The following is a 25125-nucleotide window of genomic DNA, read 5'->3' on the forward strand; positions in this document are numbered from 1 at the left end:
TTTGGGGGGGGTTTTACCAGCTATAAGTTAACCCGTGAAGTCAATAATGTGCTGACTGGTTAAGATATAATAGCAAAGACAGGACTTCTATTTTGGCGATCCAATTTGCCCGCTAAACTTAGCTAGTCACTGCTAAATATCACTGGTTATCACGTAGTATAGCTGGTTACCTTTTGGCCGCTATCCATGAATATTCGGTAGAGATAACCAGTTATTTTACGTTGATTATTCGCGGTTAGACGGCTAAACACTATTTAGCTGGTCAGCATCTGTTTCTGCTGGTTAAATACGGTAGCTTTGAATATAGAGAGGCTTTGGGGAAAATTCTAACACCGGCATCTAAACTTGACACGCAATTGGCAGCCGCTTATAAGGTGGCTGCTGAGATTGGCGCTGGTTACAGAAGAAGTTTGTAGCTAAACTTTCTTTTAGGCACAAAGGGCTCCTTTTACAAAGCCGTGCTAGGCTGTTCTTTTTTATCGCCGGCCGTGGCGGTATTAGCTCCGACGCTCATAGAATTCCTATGAGCGTCGGAGCTAATGCTGCCGCGACTGGCAATAAAAAAAGGCTAATGTGGCTTTGTGAAAGGGGGTAGGGGGGAAGTAACTCACTTTAAAAAATAAAATAAACATACATCGTTGGTGAAAAGATTTTCTTTTCTCAACAATTCCTTCATTATCACAGAAGCAAATGACTGAGAGATTCCTATTGTCCTGAACCTTCTGCATGCTTTGAGAGTGGTACATGTTTTGCACAATGGCAGTTCTCTGCCTAGGGATAATATTGGGTTGAAATTAGACCGTAGCAGTCACTGCGTCGGCAGCTATTACAGTTATTTTTTCTGGTACGGTTAGCAGATCTTGGTCAATGCTGCTACTATTTGGGATTTTTGCCAGGTACTTGTGACCTGGATTGGCCACCATGAGAATGGACTACTGGGCTAGATGGACCATTGTTCTGACCCAGTGAGGCTATTCTTATGTTCTTACATGAGCCAAATATAAGACAGTTAAGCCATTGTAGCATCACTGATGAGGTTGGCTCTGAGGCACTGAGGCATTATGACATCACAATCTCGGCTCTGGAATGTTGCTCTCATTGGGGTTCCGGAATCTTGCTATTCTTTGAGATGCTGGAATGTTGCTACTCTTTGGGTTTTGGCCAAGTACTTGTGACCTGGATTGGCCACTGTGAAGACCAGCTACTGAGCTAGATGAACTATTGTTCTGACCAAGTAAGGCTTATGTTCTTAAGTTCCAGGAAGGTTCCCGCTCGAAATTCTGCTACTTAGTGGAAATTCCTCCTGAGGAAGCTATGGCAAAACCCAGATCTGTGCTGGGGAATGCCTTGGGTGATATCCTTATCTGTGCAAAACTGTAAAGCTTATTCACGTATGAGGAAGCCAGCATCGCGTGAATAATTGAGAGAGGGGGTATGGCTGGGCCACCGTGGATTATCTTCTCAGATAAATATTTTATGATATGGCTTAAATGGTGTTACATTTGGAACATTGTTGATGCTTTGGTGGCTCCAAGAACACTTTGGCAATGCGGTGCGAGTTGATATGGGTCTGAGCACATCATCACTAAGGCCCTGATTCTATAAATGGTATGTAACTTCTGGGCGCCATTCAGCTTGGTTGTCAATCATCCACTAGGCACCGTTTATACAATCCTTTCATGCACTGCCATTTAGGCCAGGGTTTTCTTAGCCTAAATGAGGGCGCCTACTGGCGCCTAAGTCAATCCATGCCCAAACTTCATCCCAAATCTGCCTCTAACCACACCTACTTGCCGTAGGTGCCTTGGTGTAGACAACTACCTTCAAGAGTAGGCACTGGCAAATTATTTTTAATTGGTTTTTATTGGCGCTTTCAATTATCAATGCTGATTAAGCCAATTTAAAAAAAAAAGTTAGACTCCTAGGCCAACAATGTGCACCGATCTAGGCATCTAACTTCTGGTACCATTTATAGAATCTGGGCTTAAATGTATAATATACTAGCTCTAAGTAGTAAATGTTTTTATAAGCAGCTTGTGTGGCACAGAAATGCAATTGTGGAGACACGGGCTTTATATAGAAAGAGCTTCCTCTATTTTCATATTGGTTAGCACTTCTCATGTGAGGGTAAATCATCCTTGCCTTGAGGTGCTCTTCCTTCAGTTCAGCTCAAGGCAAGGATGAATAACAATGGAAATCCTTGCGTGAAATGAGTTTATAATGTACTTTTATTTTCAACCCACATATGTTCCTGCGATTGCAAGCATGATCACAATTTCTTCCCAGGTCCTGTTGAAACCTGACCAGCTCTGCTCCTTTCTCTAGGTCCGCCTGGTCATTGCAGAGAAAGCCTTGCCTTGTGATGAGCGAGATGTCAGCTTGCCCCTCACGGAGCACAAGGAGCCTTGGTTCATGCGCCTCAGTCTTGGGGAAGAGGTGCCGGTTCTCATTCACGGAGACAACATTATCCCAGACTACAACCACATCATTGATCACGTGGAGAAGAGTTTCGTAGGAGGTAACGTTCTAGAGTCGAAGTCAAGCTCGAAATCGTGGAGCTGAGCACCTGCTTTAGGGGTCTGGTTTCCAGAGGCATTTAAAGTGGACAGCTGGGGGGGGGGTAAAGTTGGGAAGGGGAGCTAGATGCTTAGCCCTGACTTTTAGCACTAGGTATTTAATTGGGGCACCAATATCTAGGCAAAAAAACTGAAGGCCTGCATTTAAGAACCTAAGATTTGGGTGCTTACCTGTAAGACATTTTTAGCTGGGAACTTAGGTCCTTAAAGTTGACCAAAAATTGACCATTTCATGTTTTGATGGCTTTGACTTGTATTCGCACGCCACAATTACTTGTCCCCCTATTGATTTGAACAGTAGAAAGCATTGGATTGGCTTGGATTTATTGCAAACATCTGGCAACCCCTAACTGATTTCTTTGCTGATATATAATTTCATGATGTATCTATGATAGTGCCCTATTTCTGAACCACTGTGATAAGAATTCTTATTGATGGCTCTGGTTTTTGTAGCTGAACGGTCATTTATTATTATTTTTGCTTACGGTATGATTTCTCATCTTTTTCTTTTTGTTTATTTTCTTGAGTTTTCAGTAATGCGCTGGCTGTATTTGGCTATCCTGATAGATAATAATTTGTTATTGCATTACTATTGTTTTGCTTGAACTTACCTTGTTGGTTGCGTTCCTTGTACTACTTAAATGGCAATAAATAGTTTGAACTGAACAGAGGTATTAAGCGGTTTACAGTACTAAATAGAAGCACTGAGCTACTCTCTCTGTCCCAAATGGGCTCACAAACTAATTAAGCATACAAGAGAAGACATATATAATAAGAGGGATATATAATAAGAAGGATATATAATATTAATAATAATAATAATTTTATTCTTATATACCGCCAATCAGTGTTCCCTCTAAGCGGGCGGGTGTTGTGAGCAAACTTTTTTCACTGTGAGCTAAAAATATCGGGCGCCAGCAAGTTATGAGCCAAATAAATATGTTGCTTTCTACCACAGAACTTCCTTACGTTTGTATGGAATCTATCCCCTTTCAACTTTAGAGAGTGCCCTCTCGTTCTCCCTGCCTTAGCTACTAAGTCTATTCCCTTCAGTACCTTGAATGTTTCTATCATGTCCCCTCTCAATCTCCTCTGCTCAAGGGAGAAGAGGCCCAGTTTCTCTAATCTTTCGCTGTACGGCAACTCCTCCAGCCCCTTAACCATTTTAGTTGCTCTTCTCTGGATCCTTTCGAGTAGTACCGTGTCCTTCTTAAAGTACCAGTGCTGGACGCAGTACTCCAGGTGAGGGCGTACCATGGCCCGGTAAAGCAGCATGATAACCTTCTCTGTCTCTTCAGTCCAGCATCTGCCCCTTCCATTCACTGTCTGTCTTTCCCTGCCATCTCTCCTCCTGCCCCCCCCCACCCCCCAATTTGGTCTAGCATCCATCATCTTCCTTCTGTTCCCCTCATGGTCTGGCATCTCTATCCTTCCCTCCCCCCTGTGGTTTTTAGCATATCTCTCTTCTCATTTCCTCCACTCAGATCTGATCATTCTCTGCTCTCTCTTCCCTTTTCTTCTCTGGTCTTCCTTCTCTATTTTCTGCCTCCATCTAAATTAAATTCTTTCTTACTATTTAGTCCCATTTCCCTCTTTTCACTGTGTCTACACACAGCTTGTCACCCCTTTCCCTCACCCCTCCATTATCTTACTATTTTCTTCCCCCTTTATTTATCTCCTCCTTCCATCCAGTATGTGTTCTTTCCCCACTTCCATTCAGCATCTGCTCTCCCTTCTCAACTGACATCCATCTGCCTTCTGCTCTCTCTCCCTTCTTCTCACTTCCATCATCTGTCCCCTTCTCTCTCTCTCTCATCTCCTCCATTCCATCATCTGCCCCTTCTCTCTCTCTCTCTCTCTCCCCCCCCCCAACTTCCATCATCTGCCCCCCTTCCCCTCACCTTTGTGGGTCACTTTCTTTCCCCTGAGGGTGGCTCATGTCACAGGGGAAGCTTTGGCCGAGCAGAACCGCTTGATTGACAGTGGAACTTACTTGATTGATGTCGATGCTGGGGCCCGTTGCCGTTTGAAGGAAAAAAAAAAAAGGTGGAAAAAAGGAACCTGTAAAGGCGAGAGGAAGGGAAACCTCCAGGACAGCTGCTTTTTGCCCTCCTTCAGCGGCCCAAGAGTTCAGACCAGCAGCGGCAGCTCTGTATGCTTTTAACTTCGGCACAGAGCTGCCCCTAATCAATAGTTTAGCGCGGTTTCATGAGGCAGCCTCGGGGCCTTTGATAGCCGGCCCGCTTCGATGATGCGATGTGGGCCGGCCTAGCAAAGGCCCCGAGGCTGCCTTATGAAACCGCGCTAAACTATTGATTAGGGGCAGCTCTGTGCCGAAGTTAAAAGCATACACAGCTGCCGCTGCTGGTCTGGAGGTGCGGAGACAAGGCAGGAGGCAAACGCGGTGGAAGGCAGGAGTCCCGGCGAAGGCAGGAGTCCCGGCACAGCGACTACAACAGGAAGTTGCAAGTCAGCTGACGCCGGCCTTTCGTTGCGGCGGGGACCGAATCCTTTGCGGACCGGCAAGATTTTGTTTGCGGACCGGCGGTTGAAGAACTGTGCTCTACACTGTGTGCGCTGTGACGAGAAACTTGTGCGCTGCGAGGTAATATTTTGAGCACCAGCGCACCCCAGCGCAGCTTAGCGGGAACGCTGACTGAAAAAGTTCTAGGCGGTTCACAACAAGGTGAGCTAATACATGGGATACAGATAAAATACAAATTAGAATAATGGACTTAAAAGCAGATAAAGACAGAAAGCATTTACAATATAATGCAGAAAATAGCGGCATGGCAGGGAAAGAAGTAATACATAGAACAGATCAAATACATAAAGTTGAATATAAGGAACTTGATTGAAAAAATGAAGCAGAATGCATTAAGATGGTCTCTGCCGTAGTGAGCGTGAAAAATACAACGCCGCAACACTGGTCCACAGCCTGAGGGCGAAACGACAGCTAGCTTAACGTTGGCAAGAGGACTAGCAGAGACAGCAGGAATGATAACGATCCTCCCTGCGAAACTTTCAATACACCCTGCCCAGGATTTGAAGCTAAGTCCTTGTTTTTTTCTAAGAACTTTGAGCAAATTTATGGCTTAACAACAGTTAAGAGAAGGGCAGGAGGGTGAGCATGAGCCAGTGAGGTTAATACCCTTTTACAACACATGGGGATCTGAGGCTCTGCCCCCTTTGATAATAACTGAAAGCGATTAAGGTGTTTAGGAGCTTTTCACAGTAGAATAACACCTCGGAATAATTTTGATTAAGATTTTTGAAAGGAAAAGAAAAGTACCCCATGGAAAGTAAAGAACATTGAAGGCAAAGAAAAACCCCCTCAAGATCCAAGAAAATGAGAATTATAGTTGCATTGTAAGGAAAGATAGAAAAGTTAAATTAACAATTTAAATGTATAAATATCAGCAGGCAAACGAGAAAGAATAAAAATTAATCTAAAGCAAACTCTAGACAGTTTATAGTTCTGAGTTTCATTCCGGCCCAATAGACAGAACAAACGCCTCAATTTATCATCCAAGAAAGTCTAGACCAGGGGTCTCAAAGTCCCTCCTCGAGGGCCCCAATCCAGTCGGGTTTTCAGGATTTCCTCAATGAATATGCATGAGATCTATGTGCATGCACTGCTTTCAATGCATCTTCATTGGGGAAATCCTGAAAACCCAACTGGATTGCGCCACAAGGAGGGACTTTGAGATCCCTGGTCTAGACGTTCATTAATGGACTTTGGATGGATCTATAGTGAAGATGAAAAGGTTTTAAGCACCACTTTTAGTCATCTCAATTTGTCTGTGTGAATATTCATGTGAGATATTTTAAGGCAAAGCAATAAGGGTTCTAAGAGACTGACATCTACAATATCCTTAGTGGTGTAGAACGAGTACAAGTGGATCGATTTTGGTTTTAACTGCGTCAAAATTTACAAAGACTAGGGGACACTTGATAAAGTTACAGCATAATACTTTTAAAACCAATAGGAGGAAATATTTTTTTCGCTCAGAGACTAGTTAAGCTCTGAAACACGTTGCCAGCGGACGTGGTAAGAGTAGTTAATGTAACTAGTTTAAAAAAAAGATTTGGACAAGTTCCTGGAGGAAAAGTCCATAGTCTACTGTTGACAGACATGGGACTTTAGCATGGAATGCTGCTACTATTTGGGTTTTTGCCAGATATTTGTGACGTGGATTGGCCTCCAAGAAGACGGGATACTGGGCTAGATGGACCATTGATCTGACCCAATAAGACTATTCTTATGTTCTTAAGTTTAGCTTTTCTGTATTGTGCAGTTGTAGTACCACATATATTAGATGGGGCAGGAACCTGTTATATTATGTTCAATCTTATATCCTAATATGTTCTATAATCACAATCTTATATCCTGACAAATTCTCACAGATCAGAGCTCTAAGTGGGTTACAAGCAGCACATTATCATATAGAGTTCTGTATAGAATTTAAAATGTTAGATAAACTAATACACTCTACATCAGTGGTCTCACACTCAAACCTTTTGCAGGGCCACAATTTGGCTTTGTAGGTACTTGGAAGGCCTCAGAAAAAAATAGTTAATGTCTTATTAAAGAAATGACAATTTTACATGAAGTAAAACTCTTTATAGTTTATAAATCTTTATAAATCTTTCCTTTTGGCTAAGTCTTAATAATAATATTGTAATTTATAGCTAAAGAGAGATATGATCAAGAAACTGTTTTATTTTACTTTTGTGATTATGATAAACATACCGAGATCCTCAAAATAGTACCTGGCGGGCCACAAGTTTGAGACCACTGCCCTACATGAAGTTATCAACTTGTTCAAGCAGTACAAGGTAGTACATCAGAAATATCAGTTGACTATTCACATTGTCCCTGTCTCAAGTAATTTGTATTATTAGTCTACATTTCTTTGAGACCCTGATAGGGATTTCATAAAGACCCATGTTTTGGGATTTTTGTGAAACAGTGTGTATATTGTGGTGGTGTGAATTTCAATAGGAAGTGAGTTCCACACTTATTGCTATTTGGTAGTTGAATGATTTGCTGTGAGATGTCTTATATATTATATCTTTCAGAGTTGGGAATGATAGGATCAAGTAGTTAGAGTTATGTTGGTCAACAGATCTACCTAATAGTTCAGTAAATCTGGCTAAACTATTAGGGGCGTCACCCTACAGCATTTTGAATGCTAAGCAGCATAGTTTGAATTGTAATCGTTTTTCTATTAGTAACCAGTGTAATAACAGTGTGACATGGTCAAATCTTGTTTGTAATATATACGTTTTGCTGCAGTATTTTGCACCAATTTGAGTTTTTTCATACCTGGAAGTAGTGCATTGCAGTAGTCTAGTAGAGATAATATTGTTGATTACAGTAGCATTCTGTAATGTTGTTAGAAGAAATAGGATCTTGGCCTTCTTAGTTTTTGTAGAATAAGAAATAATTTCCAGTCTAAATTGTTAACGCAATCTTCAAAACTTAACGAGATGTCTAAAGTGGTTCCAAGTACTTTTGAGGTTTTCTCAATGTTGAAGCTGGTGCTGGTTGTCAGATCAATGGAAGCTGGGATTAGGTGTGTGTGTATCTCACTGCCCATTCTTGCACTTTAGTTATTGCTCTGGACAGTATGGTGGTCATGCTTACCTTGTTCAGACTCGCAGGGATTAGTAGAAAAACATCATCCGTGTATAAAAAGAGCCTTTCCCTGGGTCTGAGAACTATCAAATTCAGTGTAGTCATAAACATGTTATATAATAGGGGTGAGATAGGAGGTCCTTGTAGTACACCACATGGTGGAGATGAAGAAGGATCCATCTTTTAACACTCTATAGCATCTTTTCATTAGGAAGTCTTGAAACCATTGTAAAACCCTTCCTGAAATTCCTATTTCAGCTAGTTTATTTAGCAAGAGTGTGGTTGACTGTGTCAAATGCCGCTGAGTCATCAGATTGTAGCTGTAACATATGTATACCCTTGCTTAATATTGTTCTAACCATCACTGTCTGATCTATGAAGTATGTTTCTGTGCTTTGTTGGTTTCTAAACCCATGTAGTAGATTCCATTTTGTAATATAATCTTTCAGCTGGTAGGTGACTACAAACTCTGAGCTGTTTCACCATTAGAAAAACAACTTTACGTCTACAGTCTCTTCCAATAGATATTAACTTTTTTTTTTTTGGGGGGGGGGCCGTCAATCTCCTGTAGTTTGAATGTCAAAAACAATTCAAACCTGATATAGCTATTCTTCTAATCAGAATGCCTTCTTAGATTTTATAAATGGCGTTCAAAATTAGGTGCTGGACAAAATTGGTGCTAAGCACAATTCTATAAAGAGCATTCACCCTTTATGGAATAGTGCTTAAGTACAGTTCTCACGCCTACTTTAGGGCACCAGACGTTTGCCTAATGAAAACTGGTGTAAATGCTGGCGCCCACGTTAGGCACGTTGACCTAATATTCTATAACTAAGCGCACAAATTTTTGGAACGTTCCTGACATGCTCATGTTCCTTCCATGGCCATGTCCCCTTTCGAGAGACACTCTATGAGAGTTAGGTGCACTGGCTTACAGAATAACACACAGCCAACTCCATCTTATTGAAGGTGCAGCCTCCAGAATTGTACACAGTAGTCTAAATGAGGTCTCATCAGAGACTTATACAGAGGCATTATCATCTCCTTTTTCCTGCTGGCCATTCCTCTCTCGATGTTCCCAGCATTCTTCTGGCTTTATCTGTCACCTTTTCTATCTATTTGGCCATCTTAAGATTATCAGATTGATCACCTCCAAGAGCTGTTCTTCTTTTGTGCACAGAAGTGCTTCACATATAGTATTTGCAGTCCAGAACACCTGACCCTGCAATTTTTTTTAAATCAATTTCTAGACCATTTTACAAACTTTGCTAGATCCCTCGACTTTATTTTGAAATCTGTACGCTCTGTACCTAGGATTGCCAGACATCCAGGAAAACCTGGACATGTCCTCTTTTTAGAGGGCTATCCGGGCTCCTGGACAGACTTTCCAAAATCCGACATTTGTCCGGGTTTTGGAAAGCCCCGACAAGCTCCGGCCGCCTCTGGAGGGCTTCTGAGTATGCGTGGATGATGTCACACACATCCGTGCATATTCCAGGCCCTCCAGACATCTGGAAGACGAGAGGAGACTGTGGGGGCGGAGCCGGAGCCTGAACTGGGCGGGGCTGGAAGCAGAATGGGACAGGGTCACATGTCCAGGGTTTCCCGGGAAAAATATGGTAACCCTATCTTTACCCCATACAACTTCTACATGTAGTGTGCGTGGGACAAAAGATCACAACGCCAGCAGGGTCGAAGACAAATGGACACTGAGGAGCAAACCTGGATCCTGAAATATTGCCAGGATGTCAGTCCAGCATTTTCTCCCTGTCCTTTGTTTTCACCCATTGACAGATGGCTGGTTGCAGTGGAATTTGAACTAGGAACTTTAGTTAGAGACATAATGCAAAACAACTGCAGTTAGGCAAAGCAATGACTTCTAATGTGTCCTCTGATGTGCCGGCAAGATTAAAAAGTCAGTTTAAAAAATGACTGAATTTAATTTTTATCTTAAGGAGATCCCTTTTCTCTCTATCTCTGAATTTTATTTTTTTTATGAAGCATGTGACACATCTAAATAAGAATTGCATTCTGTCTTCTACTGCCAGGGGTGGGTGTGTTAGAAAGAATGCTATTGCCAACCAGACTCTACAGCCAAAATAAAAGAAATGATAATCATTTTCTGTTCTGAAGAGTTTTGCCAAATGCAAGGGAAGAATTTTCATACTCTGCAAGCCAAGTTTCCAAAGAAAATCCTTAGCTGCTTGTTCGTTGGAGATCTCTTACCCTGTGTGTATTGCAGGCACAAGGTGTGTGGTGTAGAGCAGTGGTTCCCAACCCTGTCCTGGAGGACCACTAGGCCAGTCGGGTTTTCAGGATAGCCCTAATGAATATGCATGGAGCAGATGTGCATGTCTGACACCTCCATTATATGCAGATCTCTCTCATGCATATTCATTAGGACTATCCTGAAAACTCGACTGGCCTGGTGGTCCTCCAGGACAGGGTTGGGAACCACTGGTGTAGAGCACTGTTTCTCAAGTGTGTCCTGAACGGAGTAACCCCTTGCCGGTCAGATTTTCAGGATAGCCACATTAATATGCATGAAAGAGTTATGCATACAATAGAGGCAGTGTATGGAAATCAATATCATGCATATTCATTGTGGATAGCCTGAAACGCTGACTGGCAAGGGGGTACTTCAGGAATGACTTGGGATCTAGCTAGGTGCTTGGGACCTGGGTTGGCCACTGTTGGAAACAGGATACTGGGTTTGATTGACCTTTGATCTGTCCCAGTATGGCAATTCTTATGTTCTTATGTGAGCTGAGTATAGGTCAATCAAGCCATTGTGACATCACTGCTGAGGTTGGCTCTTAGGCGTTGGTGGAATGAGGCATTATGACATCACAATCTCAGCTATGGAATGTTGTTACTCTTTGGGTTTCTGCCAGGTACTTGGGACCTTGGTTGGCCACTGTTGGAAACAGGATGCTGGACTTGATGGACCTCCGGTCTGACCCAGTATGCAATTCTTAGGTTCTTAACACTGGCATGGAGAACACACAGATTTCAAACTGAAATCTCTACATGTAGGGGATATACACTGGGCCCTGCATTCTGAAAACCTTCTAAAAATTGCCTCATGGAGAACATTTCTATATGTGGGTAGATTCCATTGTAGAAAACCAGGTATTTGCGAACAACATCAAATCATGCACTTTAAACCGTAAGCAACTCCATCTGTTCAATAACCTGGTAGGGGAAAGGACCTCAGAAAACCACTTCAGATATAAATAAAAAGTATATCTTCCAGCTGATTGGTTCTGTCTTTTTTTCACCAGTCCTGAAAATCCCTCCAATTTTTAAAATTTTATACATTTTAAATTTCTCTTGCGAATATATATAAAATTTTGAATTTCAAGAAGCAGCCACATTGTGATAAGAAACATGCGCTAAGCTGTATTTAAACAAGGATCCCTGATGAAGCCCACAACGGAGGGTGAAACGGGCCCCTTTTGGTTTCTGAAATCTGTGGCAAGTTGCTCAAAAATTTTGTGAGCAAGTATTAGCGCCTTCAGGAACATAGACCTGGCATAACGGCTGGCGCCTAATGCAACAGGAATGTATCTAACCAGTGGCATAGTAGGGTGGGGGCGGACCGCCCCGGGTGCCATCTTCGTGAGGGGTGCCGGTACTCTTTAAATATTCGCCGGCACGAGCATCATCTTCTACTTGCTGCTCGCACCAGCCTCAGCTCTCTTCTGATGTCACTTTCTGGTCGCTGGACCAGGATGTGACGTCAGACGGGAGCCGGGGCCGGCGGGAGCAGCAGGTGGAAGATGCTGCTCTCGCCAGCGCACATTTCAAGAGGTACATGGAGGGCAGGGGGCGCCCAAGTAGCGAGAAAGAGTAGGGGGACACCCAAGTGGCAGGGAAGAGTGGTGGTGCAAACAGAGTGGCAAAGCCAGGCGCCACCTTACCTCGGTATGCCACTGCATCTAACTTAAGAGTGCCCACTACATCTAACTTAAGAGTGCCCTAAGTTACATGATCGCCAATTAGGAACATAAGAACATTAGAATAGCCTTACTGGGACAGACCAATGGTCCATCAAGCCCAGTAGCCTGTTCTCACAGTGGCCAATCCAAGTCACTAGTACCTGGCCAAAACCCAAGGAGCAGCAACATTCCAGAATCCCAAAGAGTAGCAACATTCCATGCTACTGATCCAGGGCAAGCAGTGGCTTCCCCCATATCTTTCTCAATAATAGACCATGGACTTTTCCTCCAGGAATTTGTCCAAACCTTTCTTAAAACCAGCTACGCTATCCGCTTTTACTACACCCTCTGGCAATGCGTTCCAGAGCTTAACTATTCTCTGAGTGAAAAAAAATATTTCCTCCTATTAGTTTTAAAAGTATTTCCCTGTAACTTCATTGAGTGTCCCCTAGTCTCTGTCATTTTTGACGGAGTGAAAAATCGATCCACTTGTGCCCATTCTACTCCACTCAGGATTTTGTAGACTTCAATTAGTAAGCCTTGGGGACAGGAAAGAGTTGATTAGCAACTCCCCCCCCCCCCCCAACCAAAAATGTATTCTGCTTTCCCTGGTGTGTGATATTCTTTGCAGAACAATGTCTTTGTAATGCATCTTTTCTGTCAGAGATCCGCCATTTCGGTTTGATGAATTGGGGGAAGTTTGTAGTGCTGGCTGGCTCACGGTATATCTTGTGTCAGCCAGAGTCTTTAGTCTACATGTCTCATTAGTCTAAAGAAGGAATAAGCTGTCAGTTTAATGAAGCAAATTCTCCAATGGGCACATTTGGACCACGCGGGAGGTGAGTTATGGAAGGAACAGTGAGTCCTGAGTGGAGTGATTCAATGGAAATGGCTGGATCTACCCAATCAATTCAAAATCTAGTTCTGATGGATCTGTATAGGGCAGTCTTTGTCCTGAACAGGAGTGACTGGCAGCTGGACTGAGGACATGCACAGAAGGTTAGTAAGTGCTGCAAAAACTTGTTATGGTGTACCTGTTTGTAGTCCTTTAAATGAGAAGGACTGCAGGTTCGAAAACACAGCACAGTGACATAAAAAGTTAAGTCTTATTCTGTAATCCAATGTATATTTTTCTTCTAACCAACTTGCACTTTGTAATCACTGACCGCTCAGTGACATCTTATCTATTTATACACTGTAATTCGCTGACTGTACAGCTTTTCTTCATTGTGAACCGCCTAGAAGTCGCATGATTGTGGCGGTATAGAAAAAATAAAGTTATTATTGTTATTATTATTATAAAGGCGTTAAATTTCTGTAGCAACTGCACATTTGAAGTCATGAAGGACAATAAAACGTGCCAAATAATAAAACATTTATCGACTGGAAAAAGAAGGTGAATAGAAGGCTGGCACTTCCATTAGGTCAGGGGTAGGCAATTCCGGTCCTCGAGAGCCGGAGCCAGGTCAGGTTTTCAGGATATCCACAATGAATATGTATGAGATGGATTTGCATGCACTGCCTCCTTGAGATGCAAATCTATCTCATGCATATTTATTGTGGATATCTTGAAAACCTGACCTGGCTCCGGCTCTCGAGGACCGGAATTGCCTACCCCTGCATTAGGTGGAACAGGCCGTTGGCTGGAGCAGTTGGCAACCCTATCCTGGAGGACCACCAGCCAGTCGGGTTTTGGGGATAATCCCAATGAATATGCATGAGAGAGATTTGCATATAATGGAGTTGACAGGCATTCAAATCTGCTCCATGCATATTCGTTAGGGCTATCCTGAAAACCTGGCTGGCTGGCTGGTGGTCCTCCAGGACAGGGTTGGGAACCGCTGGGCTAGAGTACTAAGATTCTGGAGGTAGCAAAAAGCAGTGGGCAGAAAAAGTTCCTAACTCCCAGTTCCTGATCTCCTGGAAGCTCAATCCCAATGCTTACCTTCACAGCTCGGCTTTCTTAGTAGACAGAAAGGAGGTGCTTAATAGTGCTGTTTCCTATTCATGGTATATGAGCTACAAAAATTATACTGAAAGTGGAAGGACACTGAGGAGGATGTGGTATTTTCAACAACAGTGGAGAAAAAGCCTCAAAAACACCATGCGGCACATTTCACTATCATACTTCCCCAAAGATGTAATTTGGATGTTTCTTTTTCTTAGAATTCAAAAACAAAAAACGTACTGTATGCTAGTTTAACAGAAAACCCCCACTCACACTCAATCGTAAATCAACAGAAAATCGAAATAATAATAGTGAATGTGAGAAACGGAGAAAAACAGGACTCATCCACGATTGGCCGGGACTGCACAGTTTGGCCGGGACTGGTCCGGAAAAAAGCTCCGTACTTATATATATATATATATATATATATATATATATATATTCTTGCAATCAATCTTTCATTTCATAAATCGCTTCTCAAAAATTTTCCTTCTTCTTTTGAATATATCACATTTGTGTGAATAGGTAGTTAATCCTTCACATGTATTACATACTTTAAATTTGAACTAATGTTTCACTTTTATCTGTAGCCATTACAATTTGTTTTACACAGAATTAATTACCTATTCACACGAATGTGATATATTTAACAGAAGAAGGAAAATTTTTGAGAAGTGATTATATATATACATATACATATGGAGTTTTTTTCCGGACCAGTGATGATACGAGAGGCTTAGGGTACTGTGCAGTCCCGGCTAATCGTGGATGAGGCCCGTTTTTCACTTTTCAGTCTGTTGATTTACGATTGAGTGTGAGTGGGGGTTTTCTGTTAAACTAGTATACAGTACATTTTTTGTTTTTGATTTTTTTATATATATATACGACTGTACCCCCTTTTTCAGTAGTCTTTTTCTTAGATGCAATTACTTCACAATCTTCTCAAAAACACCTCTAAAAATCTACCAGTTGTGCCGCCAACTATACTAGCTAGCCTTTTATCTTTCTGTCTTTCTTCGTATTCTGACCTCAGCCCCACCACTCCACCACATCAATAAACTTTCATAGCGGCGAGCTTTACGTGGTAATATCGTCACTGGCTCTGATTAGATCTTCTATTCTTTTTATTCTTTCATATACTAAATTATTATTATTGCTCCATTCACTCAAGTGCTCAGTGCTTAATGATTTCTCTTTTCATAATAAATAAATACGTTTTAAAAAAATACATGTCCAATTTCATTTTAACCATGGACTTATCTTCCCAAATTGCGCTTAAAAAAAAAAGCTGGAGTTATACATAAAGAAGAACTTCATTAAGATAAGTCCATGGTTAAATTGAAATTGGACATGTATTTTTCAAAACGTATTTATTTCCTTGTGTAAGGGTGTTGTATTATTGCTGTCTAACAGGGTGACGAGGGCTTCCTAGAAAACAGCGTTGACACGCAGCAGCAACAGTGCGCCATTTTCCACGTCATGAGCAAAGCCATCTGCGTGTGTTTGTATTTCAGATAATATTCCACAATTAATCCCAGAAACCGGGAGCCTCCTTCACTCCAGAGTGCTGCAGTACAGGGAACTGCTGGATACCCTGCCAATGGACGCCTACACGCACGGCTGTATCCTGCACCCGGAGCTGACTACAGAGTCCATGATTCCGAAGTACGCCACAGCTGAGATCCGACGTAGGTGATCTCTTTGATTGCCACCTCTTAAGTAGCTCACAGCTGTAAATGCATAATTAAATGACGTGATAAAAGAGTTTATGGGCTCCTTTTATCAAGCCACGCTTGCGAGGTTAACGCGCGTGACGTTTCATCACGCACTAATCCCCGTGCTGGCCTAAAAACTAACGCCTGTTCAAGGGAGGCGGTAGCGGCTAGCGCAGCCGGTGGTTTAACGCGGGCTATTACATGCGTTGAACCGCTAGCGTGGCTTGATAAAAGGAGCCCTATATTCTGGGATCCTATTCATTTACAACAGTTTCTAAGCTTGCATGAACAATAAAAGGTATAATGTTGTTGATTGAGGAAATAAGAAGGGAACACCCTAACCCCCTCTTTTACAAAAGGTGTGCTATGCTTTTTAGCGTGCGCTAAACGCTAACGTGTGCATGTTATCCTATGGACACATTAGCGGTTAGTGCATGTGTTGATTTAGCGTGTGCTAAATGCGAGCGCTAAAACGCTTAGTGCACCTTTGTAAAAGAGGGCCTAAGTTTTAGGTAAATTATATAAAAATTCAAATTGGTTTACTATAGAAGCTTCTAGATAAGAAGCAGTCTTAAGTTTCCATTTTTAATTGACCTTCTTTTTCCCCTTGATATATTTGTTTGTTTAATATGAGTAATTTCTCTCATAATGTGGCCTAGGAGGAATTTTTGTTTAGATGGGAATTTGTCTTGTAAAATATGCTTCTTTTTTTCTTTTTTCCATTTCTTTAATTTCTTTGTGAATTGTATTTTTGAAAATTGAATAAAAATTTTTTAAAAATTAAAAAAAGTAGCTCACAGTTGAGAAACGCTAATGGCCTTTTGCAAAGGGGGTGTCAGTTTAACTTCCGAAGTACCAATGAGCGGGCACCAGGGAACTACTCCTTAAATACCTCTGAATATTTTCATTTACCGTATATACTCGAATATAAACCGATCTGAATATAAACCATGGCAACCATGTTCCCCTAAAAAAAGGAGGAAAAAAGGTTGACTTGAATATAAACCGAGATTAAACATTTGAGTATGTCATAAATAATCACTAATTTTTCAGTTGTGGCTGTTTCGAGTCCAAAAAAGCTGAAGGAGTCAACAAATATCTTCCTACTTGGGGTCACGACACCAACCAAAGTTTCAGAAGCGGGTAGTGGAGGAAAGGAATGGAGGGGGAGGGAAACAACAGTACCGGTCATCGGAGAGGGGAGGAGGATAGCAGTGCTGGACATCAGGGGTGGGGTGGGGTAGAAAATAGCAGCGTTGGTCATCGGGTGGGGAGAAAAAAAGCACCATCATGAAAAAGGAGACTCAAATATAAACTGAGGCCCCCCCGTTTTTGGGCCATTTTCTTTTAGCCAAAAATCTCGGTTTATATTCGAGTATTTTCATCATTTCACTTAAAGAGCCCTATTGCCAAGTTATAATTACGTCTGTTTAGAATATGAGAACTTAAGAATTGCCGCTGCTGGGTCAGGCCAGTGGTCCATCATGCCCAGCAGTCCACTCACATGGCGGCCCTCAGATCAAAGACTAGTGCTCTGACTGAAACTAGCCCTACCAGCGTACGCTCTTGTTCACCAGGAACTTGTCTAACTTTGTCTTGAATCCCTGGAAGGTGTTTTCCCCTATAACAGACTCCGGAAGAGCGTTCCAGTTTTCTACCACTCTCTGGGTGAAGAAGAACTTCCTTACGTTTGTACGGAATCTATCCCCTTTCAACTTTAGTGAGTTTCCTCTCATTCTCCCTACCTTGGAGAGGGTGAACAACCTGTCCTTATCTACTAAGTCTATTCCCTTCAGTACCTTGAATGTTTCGATCATGTCCTCTCTCAATCTCCTCTGTTTGAGGGAGAAGAGGCCCAGTTTCTCTAATCGTTCGCTGTACGGCAGCTCCTCCAACCCCTTAACCATCTTAGTCACTCTTCTCTGGACCCTTTCGAGTAGTATAATGTCCTTCTTCATGTACGGCGACCCAGTGCTGGACGCAGTACTCCAGGTGAGGGCGCACCATGGCCCGGTACAGCGGCATGATAACCTTCTCCAATCTGTTCGTGATTCCCCTACTAAAATGCATTAAGCAATTAACACATGGCTAATGCACAGAAACAGACTATTATGTGACCATTTAGAAGGCGACATTTGAATGAACAATTCTGCTTTTTTGAATCTCCTGTTAGCTTAGCGCTATAATATGTCGATCGCCTCAAAATGATGCATGTTGAGATGGAAAAATGGAATGGTGTGAGGTTGAGTTTTGATGGATGGGTAACCAGTAGAGTAACTCGATTCAATCAAAGTTTCAGAAAATGTCAAAAGTAAGACCTGGGGAAGACAATCCCATCACAGTGGCCCGGATTCCATAAACAGCGCCTAAAACAAAGGTGCCGAGGAATGCGTCGCTTAGCGCATGTCAATCTTAAGTTAGGCGCCTACTGGCATATAACCTTAGGTGCACTGTATTTATGCCAGGGTTTTCGTAGCCTAAAAACTGGCGCTTAAGTCCAAAACAGGTGCCTACATGCTAAATACGCCCACAATCTGCCCGTAACCATGCCTACTTTCGCGTAAGTGCCTTGGACTAGGAACCTACCTGAAAGTGGTATCCGCCTACTGAGTTAGGTACCCAGTGACGTAGCGAGGCTGGGAGGTACCTGGGGGCGGTGGTGCCCCCCTCGCCCTCTTCTCTGCCCCCCCACCGCTCCTTTCCTGACCCCCCTGCTGCACACGCTCCCCTTCCCTTCTCCCATACCTGTTTAGCTTCACTGGCACAAGCAGCATGTCTAACTTGCTGCTCGCGCCAGCGTCGGCTCTCACTCTGAAGTCACGTCCTAGTCGTGGGACCCGGAAGTAAGGTCAGAGGAGAATGCCGAGGCTGGCATGAGATTGGAGCTGCTGCTTGCGTTGGCAAGAGCCAGAGGTACGGTGGTTGGAGAATTGAAGGCGCACACGGGAGGAGTGGGGGTGGGTGGAAAGGAGGAGAAGTGCTGGTGCCCCCACCAAGATGGCGCCCAGGATGGTTTACTACACCACGGTAGGTACTTACTACCCAATTAATTTTAATCTAAGCCAATTTTGAGGTGCTAATTGCTTTTTATCGGTGCTGATAACGTTTTTTAAATAATTGAGTTAGAATCCTAAATCGGCTAGGCATACCGATCTAACTTTAAGCATCTTTTATAGAATCTGGACCAAAGTGCCTATATTTTGGTATCTGGGGCATGCCTATGCAGCGCTTATTCTATCAAGGAAATTAGACACCTACTTCCTTTTATAGAATACTAATGTAAGAAGTGAAATATAACCTATAATTTAGGCATAAGGACTTATGCTAGCCATAGAGCTGGTGCAAGTGTTTGCGCCTCGGTGCTAAAGATACCTGTGTAAATTATAATATTCTATAAATTATGCGCTTGTGAGTCCTACTAATAATCTGCCCAGACTCCGCCTATGTAAAATACACACTATCACTCAGATTCTGTAAAGGCCGTCCAAATTTGGGCAGAATCCCAGATTCGTACACAAATTAATTAGTCAATTAGGTGCTAACAATCAATCATTGACGTTAAGTACTTAATTGGCAGTAATTAGGAGTTATGCATGGATCTGGTCTATGCTCTAAATCATGTTCGCCTAAAGTCCATAACACACAACTCCAAAAGGAACATTAACAGGTCAGGGGTGTGCCCTGAATTTAAGTGCAAGGCTGTATTATGATGCTCCTATGGCTTTGAAGCGGATGTTATCTGTATATCATTGTACCCGCAGTTTGAGATCAAAATCAGGAACGACACTTTTCCAAAACAGAATATTATAGGCATGTTACTAGAGTACGAGACTGATTCCTTTTCTCATGTAGCACCATTATGGCGGAATGGCCTTCCAGTACTATTACAGATGTGTGTCTTTGGGAGTAATTTCAAGAAACTACTGGAGACACATTCGCTTGTGCGATCCTTTTGAAGGATAATGATTTTTTGTGATTAAAGATGCTTTTGTTTATGCAAGCATTTTTAAAGGATGAAGATTTTATTGTGATTTTGTTATGTGTGCTGTTTTCTTAAATCATGTATGTTACAGAACATAAATGTTTTAAATAAATGTGATAGACTATGTGCATTTGCACACCTAACTGCCTTCAACTGGGCTTGAGAATTTACACCAGTTTTTGGGAGGCCTACAAGCTCATGCCCGAGGTTAGGTGCAAGAAATGTGCCAAGCTCGTATTTTGTAAAGGGCGCTCTGCACAGAGTGCACTTTAGGGAACACTCTCTTAGAATGGATCTTATCGGCACTGACCTCAGGGCTCCGTCCACTGAATCTGGCTATATAAGATAGGCTATGCATAGGTGCCGGCTCTGTGAGTGCCCCGAGAACCCCCAAAATTTTGGGGACCTCATGTAACCATAGACGCACTAATCTACTATAATAAAACCCTAAACGCGCATGTGCACTCCTACCTGCGTGATCTGTGATCCGTATGTCCTTGACAGGCAGGAGTACGCATGCGCGAGGCAGTTGGTAATACAGGTAGGAAATGTTTTCTTTTTTTTTCCCGTGCCGACCCTGATTCCGTTATCGTCTCTAAGTTGAAGTCCGAGGGAGCAATGAAGAAGGCGGAAAAAAAGCAGGAGGAGGGCAAGGCCGAAGCCACCACTCTGGAGTTTTCCACCGGCTCCCTTCCCCTGTGACAGCGAGATCCCGGAAAAGAGCCTCCCCTCCGAACAGGCACAGGAAAGGGGGTGAGAAGGGGGGAAAGCGAGGAAAGGCTGCCCGATCTCCTTGAATAGCGCGAAGGGGAAGGGAAGCAGGAAGGAAGGGAGAAGTTAACTCAGCGCCGCCACAGGGTGAGGCTAGAAGAAGGAGCAGATGATCACAGCACGAGGGAGACCGTGCAAAGGGAAAGGCAAGGGGGTTGAAAAAGCGAAAGGTGGGACGGGAAGGGGAAAGGCAGGGGGAGGAGGCCTACAACGAAAATTTTTTTAAAAAAATTAAATAAAGGCAAACGGAGGCTCTTCTGTAGCTTTAACGGTGATCTCGGTGACGGCTTCAAATTGAGTGGGAAAAAAAAACACACCACCTAACAGAGGGAACAAGGGCAGGAGGAAGAGAAGCCTCTAACACCCGTTAATGTAACGGGCTAAAACACTAGTACTACTATATTTATTTATTCATTATCCTCCCCCCCCTTTTACAAAACTGCGATAACGGTTATTAGCGCAAGGAGCCGTGCAGAATGAGCTCATAGGAGCGTCGGAAGCAGCGCGGCTCCCTGCGCTAATAACTGCTATCGTGGTTTAGTAAAAGAGGGGGGTTAATTTGTTTTCTATCTCGTTGTTCCCAAAGGGCTCGGAACGGGTTACTGGTTAAACATACATAAAGTTAGTACAAATTTACGATACAAGTTTTTATCCTAACTTGATACATACTAGAGGTCTAAAATTAATATATAGAATATACATTTCTTTGTAGTCCACCCTGTAGTTACACTCTTATTGTGTGACTCATAGATTATTACTAAAAATAATTCTTTTTTTTTTTATAGTTATATTTATGGATTTTCAAATCAAACAACCAAGAAAAAACTTGTACAGAAAGCAAAATTAGCATTATGTACATCAAGAAAATCATACCATAACACAAAGATAATTTATAGCTAATGTGTTCAAGTCCTCAAATTATAAGATCCAAGATATTCTTTTAGCGAGAACAAAAGAAAAAGAATTGAACTTAATTTACATCCTTATACATAGAAATGAATACAAGGCTGAGTGCAGGAGTTATTCTATAATAGTCCTAGGGCTTAAGATTTTCTGCTTCCAAACGGGATAACGCTATGAAAGAAGTCAATTGATTAGGCTCAAAGAAAACATATTTAACTATACGATGGTGCACTATACATTTACAAGGATGTCGCAAATAAAAAGAAGCACCTAAAGATAGAACACCTGGTTTTAACAAAAGAAATTCACGGCGACGCTTTTGGGTCTCCCGTGATAGATCAGGGAACATCTGTATTTTAAATCCCATGAATTCTTTCTGCCTATTTTTAAAGAATAACTTTAACAACCAAACTTTGTTGATAGAAAGAGCTACTGATATAATCAAAGTACTTGGTTCTGCTGCCTCTTTATCAGATTTCTCCAATAACTCTGCTACATTCAATAATCCTTGGTCCGAAGACCTTTTTAGAGGTTGATTTTTATTAGGTAGGTAATAAACTTATGATAGAGGGGGTAATGAATCTTCCGAAACCCCCATAACTTCAAGAAGATATCTCTTAAACATTTCAAAAATAATTATTTTAATGTAAAGAAGTGGGGGTGTTAATAAAAATGATTGGCTCCGGATCAAATATACTAGGTACGCCTCTTTGAAAAAAAAAGTATAATTAATGTTCAGGCAAAAAGAATAGATACAAAGCCTTTTTTATTTTGATTTTTTTCTGGCGTGTCATTGGAATTTGGAATCTGTGGGAATGTGCATCTCTTCTCATATTTTACACAGCACCGAGAAAATGGGTTTCTGGTTTTCTAGTGTTCTACTGCATAGAGGGTTTGTCTTCCTGAGGTTCAGGTTTTGTCTGCATATTTGCATTTTTAATTTTTAGTTACTTATTCTGCATTTGTTTTGGGAGTGGTGCAGCTTATGCTGTTTCCCCCATAGGAGGAGATGGTGTACTGGTATTCTCGATCTCAGTGTGATAATTATTGAAATGCTGCCTCTTCATAGACAGGGTTGCTGTTTGAGCTCTTTCAGTTTTGTAATAGCATGACAAGCTTGATTTATAGGTTCTAAGTGTGTTTTTGCAGGATACTGTGGCCGTTAGCTTCTCAGTGCACTGGATTTTTGTGGTATCATTCCAGTTTGAGGTGAGCTCTCCACACCTTCAAGTTCAACAAAATGTAAGACTATTTCTTTTTTGGTGGTTACTGGGGGAGGGAGGATATTGGGAACCCCCAGTGGCATAGAAAGGGGAGAGGCAGGTGGGCAAACCACCCCGGGCACCGTCTTGGTGGAGGCGCCAGCACCTCTCCACGCCCCCCCCCCCACACACACACACACTCAGTACCTATTTAAAATCTTCACCAGTGTGAGCAAGTACTTCTAACCTGCTGCTTGCTCTGGCCTGGCTTCCTCTGAAATCACTTCCGGGTCGCGGGACCAGTAAGTGACGTCAGCGGGAAAGCCAGCACATGCAGCAGCTGGAGAAGCTGCTTGCGCTGGTGACGATTTTAAGAGGGGTGGCAAAGGAGGGCACGAGTATAGTGCAGAAGGAGTGGCAGAGAGGAGGGCACGGGAGGGTGCGGAGAGGAGAGAGCACCTCGGGTACCTTCTACCCTTGCTACACCACTGGGCAACCCAAATAATTTTGAAAAGTTGGCTCCTATGATGCTATGTATTTGCAGAATAGCACTTAGCATCTTCTCCCTTTCTGCTTTCAAAGGGCAATATATAGTTATTAAGCTCCTCTCTAGAGGAAAGAAAATGGAGCACAATATTAGGTAAAAATATATATATCATAAGCGACCTTCATACATTTATAGAACACTGAAACTATTTAATATACTAAATAATTAATAGGTGCATCGCAGTGGAATGAGAAATGTCAGCAAAGTAAAAGTTTCTGTGATCAATAAGATCTGGTTCATCTTCATCCTAGAGATAGATACGTGTGTACTCCGAGAACAGCACAGGCCTCATTAACTAATGTTAAGCCACACTTTTCCAGAAGGAGGAGTGAAAGGAGAATAGTACACACTTCTAAACCGAAAAACTCTCCGCTATTGAACCAGCAAGCTTAACGCCAAAAAACCCCCAATGCCATCGAAAGAAAAGGCCTCAGTAATGGGCGAGTCACGAGATCCTACCTCCTCCACATCAGTGGCATAAATAGCTTTTGTAGTGGCATTGAAGTACTGTACTGTGATTAAACTTGTCCTGATCACCCTCCGATCCGCGCATGCAAATGAGGGGGAACGGCATCCAAATGTAGGCAGGCAGCGATTCACTAAAAAAAAAAAAAAAAAAAAGGGACACCGACTGGGCTGACCGATCAAAAAATAAGCGACTGCTGAGGACCAGTCGCTCAGGTCCTTTCCGACTGCCCTGCCTTCTGCCGCCCTACTCTCTGCCCTGCTTCTGTCCCGATCTCCTGCTCTCTGCCCCGACTCTCCTGCCCTTCCCCCGCAGTGCAAGCCCTGGTTTTAACCCGCGGGTTAAAACCACGGGCTCAAAAGTGAAGTTAAAAGAAAATCAAATTGATCTACAGGCAAAGAAGATGATCTGCGCATGCTTCAGGATCACTCACTAGCGATCCATGTGGTCGGAGGGGGGGGGCGTTCCTCCCATCACCCCCATTTAACTACTGACCCGTTGTGGACAAGTCGGCTTGCCACGGAGTGGCCACGATCGTCAGGTTAGTGAATCTAGCCCATTGTTTCCTTCCATATCACCTACAAGACTCTTCTTTTGACTATAAGGTGCATCATTCCGGCACCACCTCTAGCTCTGCAATGAGTCAGGGGAATGGGGAAGACTACCCTGTTGCCACTGGCCTGCCATTCTTAAATGTGCTACTGAAGGAATCTTGTTTGCTGTAAGATAATGTCATTTCATAAAGCTTTGCCCCCTTGCTTGGCTAGGAGATTGTTGGTTTCAGAGATAATCCACTCAACAAATGGACAAACATGAGTGTCTGTATGGGAAGCTAGGAGAGACTCTGGATTTTAGTGCCAGTGACCAACTTAAGGTGGAATCGACCGTTAAAATGTGTTAGCGCAGCTAGGTAACCCAGCTTAACAGTAGCTCACATCGATCACTTCCCCACTTAGGGTGAAGAGTTTCTGTCTCTGGTAACCAGAGCTGAGATTGTGATGTCATAATGCCTCATTCTACCATTGGCTTAAGAGTCAACCTCATTAGTGATGTCACAATGGCTTGATTGCCATGTACTTGGCTCACTTTGATCACATATAAAAACAGTGATTTTGATTTCTAGGCCTTTTCTTTTTTTCTTTAAGGGGAGAAGTGATCAATGTGGGTTACCATTAAGGTGTGTCATTTTTCTGTGAACCCAGGTTATTAGCAACTAGGGGCCTAATATTCAGACTGTGGGAGGCAGGCCAGTTAACCCATGCGGTCAGTGCTGAGCCTGGATGTTCGATGTTGGGCCTTTTCTGCTGACCGGCATTGAATATCCAGTTTATTTTTGGCCGGCTCAAACCTAATAGGCTAAGTCAATTTTGAGCGCTTGCCAGCTAAGTTATAGAAATCAAAGATAGATCAGCCACTGTATATACTCGAATATA

At 42.7% G+C, this 25125-nt stretch overlaps 1 protein-coding gene across 1 annotated transcript in view; it reads left to right on the top strand.

The window, feature by feature from the left end:
• Positions 1–25125, top strand: part of GDAP1L1 (ganglioside induced differentiation associated protein 1 like 1) — a 50461-nt gene that overhangs the window by 13510 nt on the left and 11826 nt on the right. Inside the window, exons 2-3 of the mRNA XM_033914227.1 lie at positions 2326–2518; positions 15621–15794. Coding sequence (XP_033770118.1) covers positions 2326–2518; positions 15621–15794 — 367 coding nt within the window. The remainder of the gene's footprint in view (positions 1–2325; positions 2519–15620; positions 15795–25125) is intronic.

The sequence above is a fragment of the Geotrypetes seraphini genome, chromosome 11 (genome assembly GCF_902459505.1).
Source record: "Geotrypetes seraphini chromosome 11, aGeoSer1.1, whole genome shotgun sequence".
Lineage (NCBI taxonomy): Eukaryota > Metazoa > Chordata > Amphibia > Gymnophiona > Dermophiidae > Geotrypetes > Geotrypetes seraphini.